The sequence below is a fragment of the Pseudophryne corroboree genome, chromosome 1, assembly GCF_028390025.1.
Source record: "Pseudophryne corroboree isolate aPseCor3 chromosome 1, aPseCor3.hap2, whole genome shotgun sequence".
NCBI lineage: Eukaryota > Metazoa > Chordata > Amphibia > Anura > Myobatrachidae > Pseudophryne > Pseudophryne corroboree.
Window position 1 is genome coordinate 303,221,056 of NC_086444.1, and position 15,465 is coordinate 303,236,520.

General features: G+C 46.8%; 1 protein-coding gene across 1 annotated transcript in view; it reads right to left on the reverse strand.

Annotated features, from left to right (window-relative positions):
- The window catches only part of IFT81 (intraflagellar transport 81), a 452,264-nt gene that overhangs the window by 384,539 nt on the left and 52,260 nt on the right, over positions 1-15,465 (reverse strand). Inside the window, exon 3 of the mRNA XM_063964420.1 lies at positions 13,721-13,824. Within this exon, the coding sequence (XP_063820490.1) occupies positions 13,721-13,824 (104 nt within the window). The remainder of the gene's footprint in view (positions 1-13,720; positions 13,825-15,465) is intronic.

Sequence of the window (15,465 nt, forward strand, 5' to 3'; positions counted from 1 at the left end):
AATCATACCCAGGAACAGTAGTCGTGTCGTCGGAACCAGCTGTGACTTTGGGATATTCAGAATCCAGCCGTGCTGGTGCAGCACCTCCTGAGATAGTGCTACTCCCACCAACAACTGTTCCTTGGACCTCGCTTTTATTAGGAGATCGTCCAAGTACGGGATAATTAAAACTCCCTTTTTTCGAAGGAGTATCATCATTTCCGCCATCACCTTGGTAAATACCCTCGGTGCCGTGGACAGTCCAAACGGCAGCGTCTGGAATTGGTAATGGCAAGCCTGTACCACAAATCTGAGGTACTCCTGGTGAGGATGGTAAATGGGGACATGCAAGTAAGCATCCTTGATGTCCAGGGATACCATGTAATCCCCCTCGTCCAGGCTCGCAATAACCGCCCTGAGCGATTCCATCTTGAACTTGAATTTTTTTATGTATGTGTTCAAGGATTTCAAATTTAAAATGGGTCTCACCGAACCGTCCGGTTTCGGTACCACAAATAGTGTGGAATAGTAACCCCGGCCTTGTTGAAGTAGGGGTACCTTGATTATCACCTGCTGGGAATACAGCTTGTGAATTGCCGCTAGCACCGCCTCCCTGTCTGAGGGAGCAATCGGCAAGGCAGATTTTAGGAACCGGTGGGGTGGAGACGCCTCGAATTCCAGTTTGTACCCCTGAGATACTATTTGAAGGATCCAGGGATCCACCTGTGAGCGAGCCCACTGATCGCTGAAATTCTTGAGGCGGCCCCCCACCGTACCTGGCTCCGCCTGTGGAGCCCCACCGTCATGCGGCGGACTTGGAAGAAGAAGCGGGGGAGGACTTTTGCTCCTGGGAACCTGCTGTCTGTTGCAGTCTTTTTCCCCTACCTCTGGACAGAAAAGACCTGCCTTTTCCACGCCTGTTTTTCTGGGTCCGAAAGGACTGAACCTGATAAAACGGCGCCTTCTTAGGCTGTGAGGGGACATGGGGTAAAAATGCTGACTTCCCAGACGTTGCTGTGGAAACTAGGTCCGAGAGACCATCCCCAAATAATTCCTCACCCTTATATGGTAACACTTCCATATGCTTTTTTGAATCTGCATCTCCTGTCCACTGGCGAGTCCATAAGCCTCTCCTAGCAGAAATGGACAATGCACTTACTTTAGATGCCAATCGGCAGATTTCCCTTTGTGCATCTCTCATATATAAGACTGAGTCTTTTATATGGTCTATGGTTAACAGGATCGTGTCTCTGTCTAATGTGTCAATATTTTCTGACAGTTTATCTGACCACGCAGCGGCAGCACTGCACATCCAAGCTGACGCAATAGCTGGCCTAAGTATAATGCCTGTGTGTGTATATACAGACTTCAGGATCGCCTCCTGCTTTCTATCAGCAGGTTCCTTGAGGGCGGCCGTATCCGGAGACGGTAGTGCCACCTTTTTAGACAAACGTGTGCGCGCTTTATCCACCCTAGGTGGTGTTTCCCAACGTGACCTATCCTCTGGCGGGAAAGGGAACGCCATTAGTACCTTCTTAGGAATTACAATTTTTTTATCAGGGAAAAGCCACGCTTCTTCACACACTTCATTTAGTTCATCTGATGGGGGAAAAACTACGGGTAGTTTTTTCTCCCCAAACATAATACCCTTTTTTGTGGTACCTGGATGTAAATCAGAAATGTTTAACACCTCTTTCATTGCCTCAATCATGCAATGAATGGCCCTGACAGGCATTAGGTTTGACTCATCGTCGTCGACACTGTTATCAGTATCCGTGTCGACATCCGGGTCTGCAAACTGAGGTAGCGGGCGTTTTAGAGCCCCTGACGACCCCTGAGGCACCTGGACAGGCACGAGCTGAGATCCCGGCTGTCCCACATTTGGCATGTCGTCAAATTTCTTATGTAAAGAATCTATACGTGCACTAATTTCTTTCCATAAGTTCATCCACTCGGGTGTCTGCCCCACAGGGGGTGACGTACCTTCAAAATGCATCTGCTCCGCCTCCACCTCATTATCCTTATCAAACATGTCGACACAGCCGTACAGACACACCCCACACACACAGGGAATGCTCAACAGAGGACAGGACCCACAAAAAGCCCTTTGGGGGGACAGAGTGAGAGTATGCCAGCACTCACCAGAGCGCTATATATATACAGGGACTAACTGAGTTATGTCCCTAATAGCTGCTTTTCATATAATATATGTATATATACTGCCAAATTTAATGCCCCCCCTCTCTTTTCCCTCTTACTGTTACTGTATATTGCAGAGAAGAGCCAGGGAGCTTCCTTCCAGCCGAGCTGTGAGGAAAAAATGGCGCCAGTGTGCTGAGGAGATAGGCTCCGCCCCTTTTTCGCGGCCTATTCTCCCGCTTTTTATGGAATTCTGGCAGGGGTATTTACCTCATATATAGCCTCTGGGGTTATATATTGAGGTATTTTAGCCAGCCAAGGTGTTATTATTGCTGCCTCAGGGCGCCCCCCCCCCAGCGCCCTGCACCCTCAGTGACCGGAGTGTGAAGTGTGAGAGGAGCAATGGCGCACAGCTGTAGTGCTGTGCGCTTTTGGTGAAGACAGAGTCTTCATGCCGCCGATTTTCCGGACCATCTTCTTGCTTCTGGCTCTGTAAGGGGGACGGCGGCGCAGCTCCGGGACCGAACACCAAGGACTAGGCCTGCGGTCGATCCCTCTGGAGCTAATGGTGTCCAGTAGCCTAAGAAGCCCAATCCGGCTGCAAGCAGGCGAGTTCGCTTCTTCTCCCCTTAGTCCCTCGCTGCAGTGAGCCTGTTGCCAGCAGGTCTCACTGAAAATAAAAAACCTAAGTCTATTCTTTCTAAGAGCTCAGGAGAGCCCCTAGTGTGCATCCAACCTCGGCCGGGCACGAATTCTAACTGAGGCTTGGAGGAGGGTCATAGTGGGAGGAGCCAGTGCACACCAGGTAGTCCTAAATCTTTCTAGAGTGCCCAGCCTCCTTCGGAGCCCGCTATTCCCCATGGTCCTTACGGAGTTCCCAGCATCCACTAGGACGTTAGAGAAAACACTTTATCTCTTGGATAGGCAGGATCAATGCTATTAAAATGAATGTTCTTCCCAAATTATTATACCTTTTCCAGACCCTACCTATCCCTACCCCCCCCCCCCCCCCCCTGTACTCTGAAAACCCTCCAAACTCAATTCTGTAAATTCATATGGAATGATAAAAAGCCTAGGTTACGCAGGGAAACTCTTCAGAAAAGCTCTATATGTGGTGGCTTGGGCCTCCCCTCTATTGTGAGATACTACCATGCCACGGTCCTGAGTCAATTAGTCACTTGCCACTCTCCGCGTTGTCTGAAACGGTGGGTGGACCTGGAAAGCGACCTATTTCTAACCTCCCGTGGCTTCCTAGAATTCACCGGCCTATAAACTTCAAATCTATTCCTACAGTATCTCTCACATTGTCGGTCTGGGACTCATAACACAATAAGCTATCTCTCTATACATCCCCCTCCCCTCTAACCCCTATCTGGAATAATCCCTCCTTCCTCCCAGGTTGTTCCCCTCATATGGCCTCTATTTGGTCCAGCGCAGGTATCACTCGTCTACATCACTTCCTCCACAATAACACACCCTACTGCTTTGCAGACCTTCAAGCAAAACACTCTATCCCCACGTCCTCCTTCTACCAATAGCTCCAAATCCTAAACTTTGCTCTTTCTGCTACGAGAAAAACGCCTTTCTACTTTTCGACCCCTATGGAACGTCTTTGTATTCATAGCTCTATGGACCAAGATAATATTTCTACTTTATATCAAACTATCTTGACACCCGTACCCCCTTCTTGTGCCCCGCATGAAACCGCCTGGGAAACGGATCTGGGGACCACCCTTGAAGAGGAAGAATGGGACGATATACGTTCGAATATTTCTAAGTGCTCAATCAGCGTGTCCGTTAAAGAAAACTCCTACAAGGTATACGGTGGTATCTTGTTGCAGATCGCTTACACCAAATGTACCCCAACACGCCAACCTTTGCTGACGCCAATGTGGTCAAATTGGATCATATTTTCATAACTGGTGGAGTTGTCCCAAGCTTGCGCCATTTTGGACCTTGGTCCAAAATTTGATTCATTCATTTTTCTCTATCGTCCTAAGTGGATGCTGGGGTTCCTGAAAGGACCATGGGGAATAGCGGCTCCGCAGGAGACAGGGCACAAAAGTAAAGCTTTTACAGGTCAGGTGGTGTGTACTGGCTCCTCCCCCTATGACCCTCCTCCAGACTCCAGTTAGATTTTTGTGCCCGGCCGAGAAGGGTGCAATTCTAGGTGGCTCTCATAAAGAGCTGCTTAGAGAGTTTAGCTTAGGTTTTTTATTTTACAGTGATTCCTGCTGGCAACAGGATCACTGCAACGAGGGACAGAGGGGAGAAGAAGTGAACTCACCTGCGTGCAGGATGGATTGGCTTCTTGGCTACTGGACATGAAGCTCCAGAGGGACGATCACAGGTACAGCCTGGATGGTCACCGGAGCCACGCCGCCGGCCCCCTCACAGATGCTGAAGCAAGAAGAGGTCCAGAATCGGCGGCTGAAGACTCCTGCAGTCTTAAGGTAGCGCACAGCACTGCAGCTGTGCGCCATTTTCCTCTCAGCACACTTCACACGGCAGTCACTGAGGGTGCAGGGCGCTGGGGGGGGGCGCCCTGGGAGGCAAATGTAAACCTTTAAAAAGGCTAAAAATACCTCACATATAGCCCCAGAGGCTATATGGAGATATTTACCCCTGCCTAAATGTACTAAATAGCGGGAGACGAGCCCGCCGGAAAAGGGGCGGGGCCTATCTCCTCAGCACACGGCGCCATTTTCTGTCACAGCTCCGCTGGTCAGGAAGGCTCCCAGGTCTCTCCCCTGCACTGCACTACAGAAACAGGGTATAACAGAGAGGGGGGGCAAAATAAATGGCAATATATTAATATAAAAGCAGCTATAAGGGAGCACTTAATCATAAGGCTATCCCTGTCATATATAGCGCTTTTTGGTGTGTGCTGGCAGACTCTCCCTCTGTCTCCCCAAAGGGCTAGTGGGTCCTGTCTTCGTATAGAGCATTCCCTGTGTGTCTGCTGTGTGTCGGTACGTGTGTGTCGACATGTATGAGGACGTTATTGGTGTGGAGGCGGAGCAAATTGCCAAATATGAGGATGTCACCTTCTAGGGGGTCGACACCAGAATGGATGCCTTTATTTGTGGAATTACGGGATAGCGTCAACTCGCTTAAGCAGTCGTTTGCCGACATGAGGCGGCCGGACACTCACTTAGTGCCTGTCCAGGCGCCTCAAACACCGTCAGGGGCTGTAAAACGCCCCTTGCCTCAGTCGGTCGACACAGACCCAGACACAGGCACTGATTCCGGTAGTGAAGGTGACGAATCAACCGTATTTTCCAAAAGGGCCACACGTTATATGATTTTGGCAATAAAGGAGATGTTACATTTAGCTGATACTACAGGTACCACTAAACAGGGTATTATGTGGGGTGTGAAAAAACTACCAGTAGTTTTTACCGAATCAGAAGAATTAAATGACGTGTGTGATGAAGCGTGGGGTGCCCCGATAAAAAACTGCTAATTTCAAAAAAGTTATTGGCTTTATACCCTTTCCCGCCAGAGGTTAGGGAGCGCTGGGAAACACCTCCTAGGGTGGACAAAGCGCTAACACGCTTATCAAAACAAGTGGCGTTACCCTCTCCTGAGACGGCCGCACTTAAAGATCCATCAGATAGGAGGATGGAAAATATCCAAAAAGGTATATACACACATGCAGGTGTTATACTACGACCAGCTATTGCGACTGCCTGGATGTGCAGTGCTGGGGTAGTTTGGTCAGAGTCCCTGATCGAAAATATTGATACCCTGGACAGGGACAATATTTTACTGTCGTTAGAACAAATAAAGGATGCATTTCTTTATATGCGTGATGCACAGAGAGATATCTGCACACTGGCATCACGGGTAAGTGCTATGTCCATTTCGGCCAGAAGAGCTTTATGGACACGACAGTGGACAGGCGATGCGTAGAGGAGTTATTTGGGGTCGGTCTATCGGATTTGGTGGCCACGGCTACGGCCGGGAAATCCACCTTTCTACCTCAAGTCACTCCCCAACAGAAAAAGGCACCGACCTTTCAATCGCAGCCTTTTCGTTCCTTTAAAAATAAGAGAGCAAAGGGCTATTCATATCTGCCACGAGGCAGAGGACGAGGGAAGAGACAGCAACAGGCAGCTCCTTCCCAGGAACAGAAGCCCTCCCCGGCTTCTACAAAAGCCTCAGCATGACGCTGGGGCTTCGCAAGCGGACTCGGGGGCGGTAGGCGGTCGTCTCAAGAATTACAGCGCGCAGTGGGCTCACTCGCAGGTAAATCCCTGGATCCTGCAGATAATATCTCAGGGGTACAGGTTGAAATTAGAGACAGAGCCACCTCGCCGTTTCCTGAAGTCTGCTTTACCAACGTCCCCCTCAGAAAGGGAGACGGTTTTGGAAGCCATTCACAAGCTGTATTCTCAGCAGGTGATAGTCAAGGTACCTCTTCTACAACAAGGGAAGGGGTATTATTCCACTCTTTTTGTGGTACCGAAGCCGGATGGCTCGGTAAGGCCTATTCTAAATCTGAAGTCCTTGAACCTGTACATAAAGAAGTTCAAGTTCAAGATGGAGTCACTCAGAGCAGTGATAGCGAACCTGGAAGAAGGGGACTTTATGGTATCCTTGGACATCAAGGATGCATATCTCCACGTTCCAATTACCCCTCACACCAGGGGTACCTCAGGTTCGTTGTACAAAACTGTCACTATCAGTTTCAGACGCTGCCGTTTGGTTTGTCCACGGCACCTCGGGTCTTTACAAACGTAATGGCCGAGATAATATTTCTTCTTCGAAGAAAAGGCGTATTAATTATCCCATACTTGGACGATCTCCTAATAAGGGCAAGGTCCAGAGAACAGCTAGAGATGGGTTTAGCACTATCTCAAGAGGTGCTAAAGCAGCACGGATGGATTCTGAATATTCCAAAATCCCAATTAATGCCGACAACTCGTCTGCTGTTCCTGGGGATGATTCTGGACACAGTTCAGAAAAGGTTTTTCTTCCCGAAGAAAAAGCCAAGGAGTTATCTGACCTGGTCAGGAACCTCCTAAAACCAGGAAAGGTGTCTGTACATCAATGCACAAGAGTCCTGGGAAAAAATGGTAGCTTCTTACGAAGCAATCCCTTTCGGCAGATTCCATGCAAAGGGATCTGTTGGACAAATGGTCAGGGTCGCATCTTCAGATGCACCTGCGGATAACCCTGTCGCCGAGGACAAGGGTATCCCTTCTGTGGTGGTTGCAGGAGGCTCATCTATTGGAGGGCCGCAGATTCGGCATGCAGGATTGGATCCTGGTGACCACGGGTGCCAGCCAGAGAGGCTGGGGAGCAGTCACACAGGGAAGAAATTTCCAGGGAGTGTGGTCGAGCCTGAAAAAGTCTCTTCACATAAGCATTCTGGAACTAAGAGCATTCTACAATGCTCTAAGCCAGGCGGAACCTCTGCTTCAAGGAAGACCGGTGTTGATCCAGTCGGACAACATCACGGCAGTCGCCCATGTAAACAGACAGGGCGGCACAAGAAGCAGGAGGGCAATGGCAGAAGCTGCCAGGATCCTTCGCTGGGCGGAGAATCACGTGATAGCACTGTCAGCAGTATTCATCCCGGGCGTGGACAACTGGGAAGCAGACTTCCTCAGCAGACACGACCTTCACCCGGGAGAGTGGAGACTTCATCCAGAAGTTTTCCACATGCTATTAAACCGTTGGGTAAAACCAATGGTGGACATGATGGCGTCTCGCCTCAACAAAACACTGGACAGGTATTGCGCCAGGTCAAGAGATCCGCAGGCAATAGCTGTGGACGCGCTGGTAACACCTTGGGTGTACCAGTCGGTATATGTGTTTCCTCCTCTGCCTCTCATACCAAAGGTATTGAGGATTATACGGCAAAGTGGAGTAAGACTAGTGGCTCCGGATTGGCCAAGAAGGACTTGGTACCCGGAACTTCAAGAGATGGTCACGGACGATCCGTGGCCTCTACTTCTGAGAAGGGACCTGCTTCAGCAGGGTACTTGTCTTTTTCAAGACTTACCGCGGCTGCGTTTGACGGCATGGCGTTTTGAATGCCAGATCCTAAAAGGAAAAGGCATTCCAGAAGAAGTCATTCCTACCTTGATAAAGGCAAGGAAGGAAGTCACCGCGAAGCATTATCGCCGTATTTGGCGAAAATATGTTGCGTGGTGCGAGCAGCGGAGTGCTCCGATGGAGGAATTTCAACTGGGTCGTTTTCCTACATTTCCTGCAATCAGGATTGTCTATGGGTCTCAAATTGGGATCTATTAAGGTTCAAATTTCGGCCCTATCAATATTCTTCCAAAAAGAATTGGCCTCAGTCCCTGAGGTCCAGATTTTTATCAAAGGAGTACTGCATATACAGCCTCCTGTGGTGCCTAAGGTGGCACCGTGGGATCTAAATGTAGTTTTAGATTTCCTCAAATCAAATTGGTTTGAACCACTAAAGAAGGTGGATTTGAAATATCTCACATGGAAAGTGACTATGTTACTGGCCCTGGCTTCGGCCGGGAGAGTATCTGAACTGGCGGCTTTGTTTTATAAAAGCCCTTATTTAATTTTCCATTCGACATAGGGCAGAGCTGCGGACGCGTCCGCATTTTCTCCCTAAGGTGGTATCAGCGTTTCACCTGAACCAGCCTATTGTAGTGCCTGCGGCTACAGACGACTTGAAGGACTCCAAGTTGTTGGACGTTGTCAGAGCCTTAAAAAAAAAAAAAAAAAAATACATTTAAAGGACGGCTGGAGTCAGAAAATCTGACTCGCTGTTTATACTGTATGCACCCAACAAGTTGGGTGCACCTGCTTCTAAGCAGTCGATTGCTCGTTGGATTTGTAACAAAATTCAACTTGTACATTCTGTGGCAGGCCTGCCACAGCCTAAATCTGTTAAGGCCCATTCCGCAAGGAAGGTGGGCTCATCTTGGGCGGCTGCCCGAGGGGTCTCGGCATTACTACTCTGCCGAGCAGCTACGTGGTCAGGGGAGAACACGTTTGTAAATTTTTACAAATTTGATACCCTGGCAAAGGAGGACCTGGAGTTCTCTCATTCGGTGCTGCAGAGTCATCCGCACTCTCCCGCCCGTTTGGGAGCTTTGGTATAATCCCCATGGTCCTTTCAGGAACCCCAGCATCCACTTAGGACGATAGAGAAAATAAGAATTTACTTACCGATAATTCTATTTCTCGGAGTCCGTAGTGGATGCTGGGCGCCCATCCCAAGTGCGGATTATCTGCAATACTTGTACATAGTTATTGTTAACTAATTCGGGTTATTGTTTAGGAAGCCATCTTTCAGAGGCTCCTCTGTTATCATACTGTTAACTGGGTTTAGATCACAAGTTGTACGGTGTGATTGGTGTGGCTGGTATGAGTCTTACCCGGGATTCAAAATCCTCCCTTATTGTGTACGCTCGTCCGGGCACAGTACCTAACTGGAGTCTGGAGGAGGGTCATAGGGGGAGGAGCCAGTACACACCACCTGACCTGTAAAAGCTTTACTTTTGTGCCCTGTCTCCTGCGGAGCCGCTATTCCCCATGGTCCTTTCAGGAACCCCAGCATCCACTACGGACTCCGAGAAATAGAATTATCGGTAAGTAAATTCTTATTATTCCCTTTTGCCCCTCACTCTCACCCAAGGTGCTTCTTTTGTGTGCTCCAGCCTGTCAACTATCTAGATCCGAAAACAAATTGGTACTTCATATCTCTTGTGCTGCTAAGCTTCAAATTGCTAAATCTTGGAAACAAATCTCTCCTCCCACGCGTCAGGAACTTGTAAACCGTATCTGGTTTGTGGATGGATGTGGTTTGTGGATGGATGGAACATCTTTCATCTATGCTGAACAACACCGTGGATAAATTTCATGATATATGGAAAACCTGGTCCTCTGAATTCCAAATGAATCTACCAGGCCTCCGCTGATACCTCCTCTCTCGCCTTCCCCCCCTTCACACCCGGCTTGCTCTCTCCTCTATGCTCTTTTCCTTTCTATTTCCCTTTCGCTCTTCCTGTCCTACTCCCCTACTCCTCCCTCCTCTTCTTTCTTCCCCACGTTTTCTCTCCTCCTTATATTTCTCTTATAATTTTTTTTCTCTCTTCTCTTTAAACTGTCCCAGGTGTTCCACTAGCTGGCTCTAGCAAGTAATTTTTCTCGTATCCCCTCTTTTCTTTACTTCTCTTTTTTTTTGTTCTATATATGTGTTCTGTCTATTACCAATTTTTTTTTTTTTATACATATGGTTCTCCTTCACCCACAATTTAATTTATAAATGTTTGATTTTAGTTAGGATTCAGAGCGTCATGTTAGGAAATTTTTGTATTTTCTTGTTCTCTCACGCTCTACTCTGATCGTATGCATGTTTCTTGTATGTTATTATCGATTGTTCTATAAATAAAAACTTTATGATTTAAAAAAACTGCACTAGACTAGCAATACAGAGTAATACGAAGTATAGCTATACACTCAATAGATATATCAATGCACAGTAAAGACTGTATATATGTCACAGGGTACTTGTACTAAATAACCCTGACTAAATGCACTGTTTCTTAACTAACACTGTCAGCAGACATGTAGAATACTTAAGTGTCCTGTAAAATGCACAACGCTGACATGCAGGCGGCTTTACAGAGGAGGATTTGCCCAAACAGTCCCAGGATCAGCTCAGCTTGTCCCAATGGCGCCCAAACGCTGACAGGGAGTGAGGGAGAGAGAGAGATGCAGCTCCAGGGTGGGAACATTTACTCTAAATGGCGCCCTGGGGCCACGCCCAGACACGCCTGTGTTTTCCCTACCACTCCAAGAAAATGGTCAGTTGACACCCATAAATGCCCTCTTTCTGTTAATCTTCTTGCGATCGGCTGTGCGTATGGATTCTTCGTTAAATCCATAGCTCAGCAACGTTACGCATTGTACCCGTACGATGCGCGTGCGCAGTGCGCGGTGCATACGCATGCGCAGTAGAGACCTGATCGCAGCGCAGCAAAATTCGGCAGCGTGCGATCAGCTCGGAATGACCCCCTTAATCGCATAGGTGGGGTTTACAGGTGCCCAGACACCACCTCTACTGTAGACATTTTCCGTTACAAATATAAAGACAATAAAGAATTGCTGTTCCCAGTACTAGAATGGTTCTGATTTGCAAACCAATGTGATCTGTAGACTTTTTCAAAGCAAAACAAATCTATATATTGTTTGGTAGGTAAATTGTATATAGAGTTTTCAGAATGTGTAAATACAGCGAATATGCATATATTGGTGAAATAAAACAAATTTGTGATAGCACATAGAGGGTGGAGCTCGCAGTGGAATGGATAAGGTAGCGTGGGGGGCCATGGGCCATGCCTCTTCTCAGTCACGAGCCCCACAATTTCTGTTGGCAGCCATGAACACAACAAAATAAATATGGGACTCAGAATATCACTACTACTTCTGATAGCTATTGATGTAAATCTCTAAGGCATCAGTGAAAGGAAATGACAAGTTAGAGATGACTTCCTATATGATACTAAATCTTTGTCTCCTTATGCATACTGCAGTTTCTTTTCTTTTACAGAAAGTCATATAGGTCAGAGAATTACACTTCAAACATTACAAGCTTCTATTGTGGAAAATGCAAGGTGAAGTTATAAAATCTTTTTTCTTCAGGTTCGCCATATAGCCAGCCTATGTACTCTTATAACTGGGTAATAAAATGTTTTCTGAAACAATGATAACTAATTGCTTTATATACAGTAATGGTAATAACAAATGTTGCTGTGGAGACACATTGGCAACAGGGAGGAATAGTTGGGGTGCAATGGCCTTTGTACGAGATGTGCCTCTCACTATTGCCTCTTATATAGAAAGTTCTGCCCAATTTGCCACCCATGGCTCTGGTTACCAATCTCTATAGAGCAACCTTAAAATGTTTTTATTTCTAAACGACCTCCCTTTATCAGTTAGCTATATGTGTGATGGTGATGCAAGTCATCACGATCACTAAATGTTAAGTACTCTTTACCCCAAAATTTAAAAAATAGTTATAAAAAAATTGAAGTTTTTTATACAAAGGTGAGACCCTACAATCTTCCTGCACCAATGTCACATCAATACAACGTGCAGATAACTTTTAAATGCTTGGCACTGAGGTATGCGTGCTTGCCTACCACTATAAATTCAGGCTTGCTTACTTACAAAAACACCGGAGCTTGCCGACATGAACAACAAGATTAAAAGCAAACAGGATGCCATGTAACAAGACATTGTATTGCTTTAGACTGCCCATCTGCCCAGTGGCACTGTTTTGTATTAGCAGGTTGTCCACAGGAGCAATCCATCAGAACCACCACTGTACAGAAAACATGGCCTAATACATGGTTTGTGTACATCTCTGATGGTTGTAGATCTGCGCTTGCACAAGATCCAGACCGCGCATCACTTTCTGTGACAATGGTTACAATGTCCCCTAAGCGGCAGCATGATTGCAGTGGCTGTTTGGGGGCTGGGGAAGGGGCTTACACTGCTTCCAGAAAATGGTGGCCTGTAGGCCCCATTTTCTGGGTGTGCCGAGGGCAATGGCTGCTTCATTGGCCCAGCAGCATGCAAACATACCTGGGGGTTACTCAGATGGCCGATGTTTACGCTGATGATCAGATGATGTGTCTACGGATGCAGCAGCGGATCAGAGAAGCCGGCAGGAGACGTCTATTTATACAAGACACATCCTGCGACATTAGCCCATTATCATACAGCAGCTGGGTCCATAGATGCAGCAGCTGTATGAACTGCGCCCATCTCTGCATCAGGCCCATGAGGGCTCACTACACAGAGAACCTCCCACATTGCTAATCATACTGCAAACAACTCCCATTGCCAACACCAATCCAGGCTGCACTCGCCCTGCACAGTTCATCCCCTGTGACATCATATTTATCCAGTTTTGAATAATGGATTTAATGGGTATTTTGATCAAAGTTACAGATACCAGAAAAGTGGAGATCATAAGAGTTGTTTAGATTTTTAAATACCCCCCTACCATTGGATACACTCTCTAATAGAGTGAGCTATATTTAACTGCTACTCATACATCACAGTTTTCACAATGGTTCTCATAGGAATGATTTGCACTGTAAGGTGGCATAGCTATCACTGGGGATAATAAAATCAAATCAAATCAATAGATATAAGACTATAAAATATATGGCAGTCTATACAGACTGATGTGAATGAGCAAAATATTCTCTGTAAAGCGCTGTGGAATATGTGTGCGCTATATACTGGTAATAATAATACTGAAATCAGTCATAAACCAATGCCGTGTTAAGTTGTTTTTCAATGTTTGCAGTATATGGTACAATAGTAGATGTTGCTGGTGATAATTACAATATTAATTGTGTGCTGCAAAGTAGAAGATTCTTCAGAGTGATGCCGGTCTGTAATATGTATTTTCACACATTGATGGCATTTGGAAGGACAGTGCATACACAACTGTCAGAAGTCGCTGAATTCACTAAAGAAAGACACTGCTGTAAGCTTGACCACTAGAACTGCAATACAAAACGTCTATTAAAGGAAAGCTAATCCTTCACAGGCCAACATGCATATGTCTATGTTTACTGGTACCTACATGTCTCCTGAATTTCCTGCAGGTTTGTATTTCAGGATAGCAAGAATGCTCAACATTCTCTTGGCTGTTTGATCAGGCATTTCCTCACGAATGTCAACAGAATGCTACAAAGACAAAAATAATGTAAAGAATATTACATGTATGACATAGTACAGTTACGATTACATAGCAAGTACAGACTAAAAATAATGAATACTGTTTTGTATTTTATAATATGTTACACTGGAGTCCAATTATGGGCTGCACACTGGCCCATACAAAGCTTGTTGGCTAGAGTTTCCTACACTTCACTTTTAAGGTGGGTACACACTAGTAGATATATCTGCAGATCAATTGATCTGCAGATATATCTATGTACGGATCGGGCAGTGTGCTGTGCATACACACTGCCCGATCCGTCGGGGGACTGACGTCATGAACTGGGCGGCCGCCCGCCCAGTTCACCTGTAAATCACCGCCGGCCGCAGCAGCATGTGTACGGGTGGTCGGACGTCCGCCCCGTATACACACAGCGACGCGCCAATATATCGTTAGATATATTGGCCGTCGGCTGTGCTGCGCAGCCGACGCGATACGTCTGTGAACGACAGAGTTCACAGACGTATCGCCCGTACACACTGGCAGACGGTCCCGCGATGTATCGGCCGTTCAAGAGAACGGCCGATATATCGACCAGTGTGTACGGGCCTTTACAGTTCAGGTTTGTTTGTTTTTATAAATTGTAAAGCTTTATTAAGGATATAGGATAGCAGTAAAAATAATGGTTGACAAAATACTAAATAACAGTTAATAAACATATCGAAAGACATTCGGTAGCTTGATGGAAAATGGAAAATTAAAGTGGCTCATGAGCAGACATAGGCAACCTACTGGAGATTAAAATAAGATTTTACTCACCGGTAAATCTATTTCTCGTAGTCCGTAGTGGATGCTGGGAACTCCGTAAGGACCATGGGGAATAGCGGCTCCGCAGGAGACTGGGCACAACCAAAAGAAAGCTTTTAGACTACCTGGTGTGCACTGGCTCCTCCCACTATGACCCTCCTCCAAGCCTCAGTTAGGATACTGTGCCCGGAAGAGCTGACACAATAAGGAAGGATTTGGAATCCCCGGTAAGACTCATACCAGCCACACCAATCACACCATATAACTTGTGATACTATACCCAGTTAACAGTATGAAATATAACTGAGCCTCTCAACAGATGGCTCAACAATAACCCTTAGTTAGGCAATAACTACATACAAGTATTGCAGACAATCCGCACTTGGGATGGGCGCCCAGCATCCACTACGGACTACGTGAAATAGAATTACCGGTGAGTAAATTCTTATTTTCTCTGACGTCCTAGTGGATGCTGGGAACTCCGTAAGGACCATGGGGATTATACCAAAGCTCCCAAACGGGCGGGAGAGTGCGGATGACTCTGCAGCACCGAATGAGAGAACTCAAGGTCCTCCTCAGCCAGGGTATCAAATTTGTAGAATTTTGCAAACGTGTTTGCCCCTGACCAAGTTGCAGCTCGGCAAAGCTATAAAGCCGAGACCCCTCGGGCAGCCGCCCAAGATGAGCCCACTTTCCTCGTGGAATGGGCTTTTACTGATTTAGGATGCGGCAATCCAGCCGCAGAATGCTCCAGCTGAATAGTGCTACAAATTCAGCGAGCAATAGTCTGCTTAGAAGCAGGAGCACCTATTTTGTTGGGTGCCTACAGGATAAAAAGCGAGTCAGTTTTCCTGACTCCA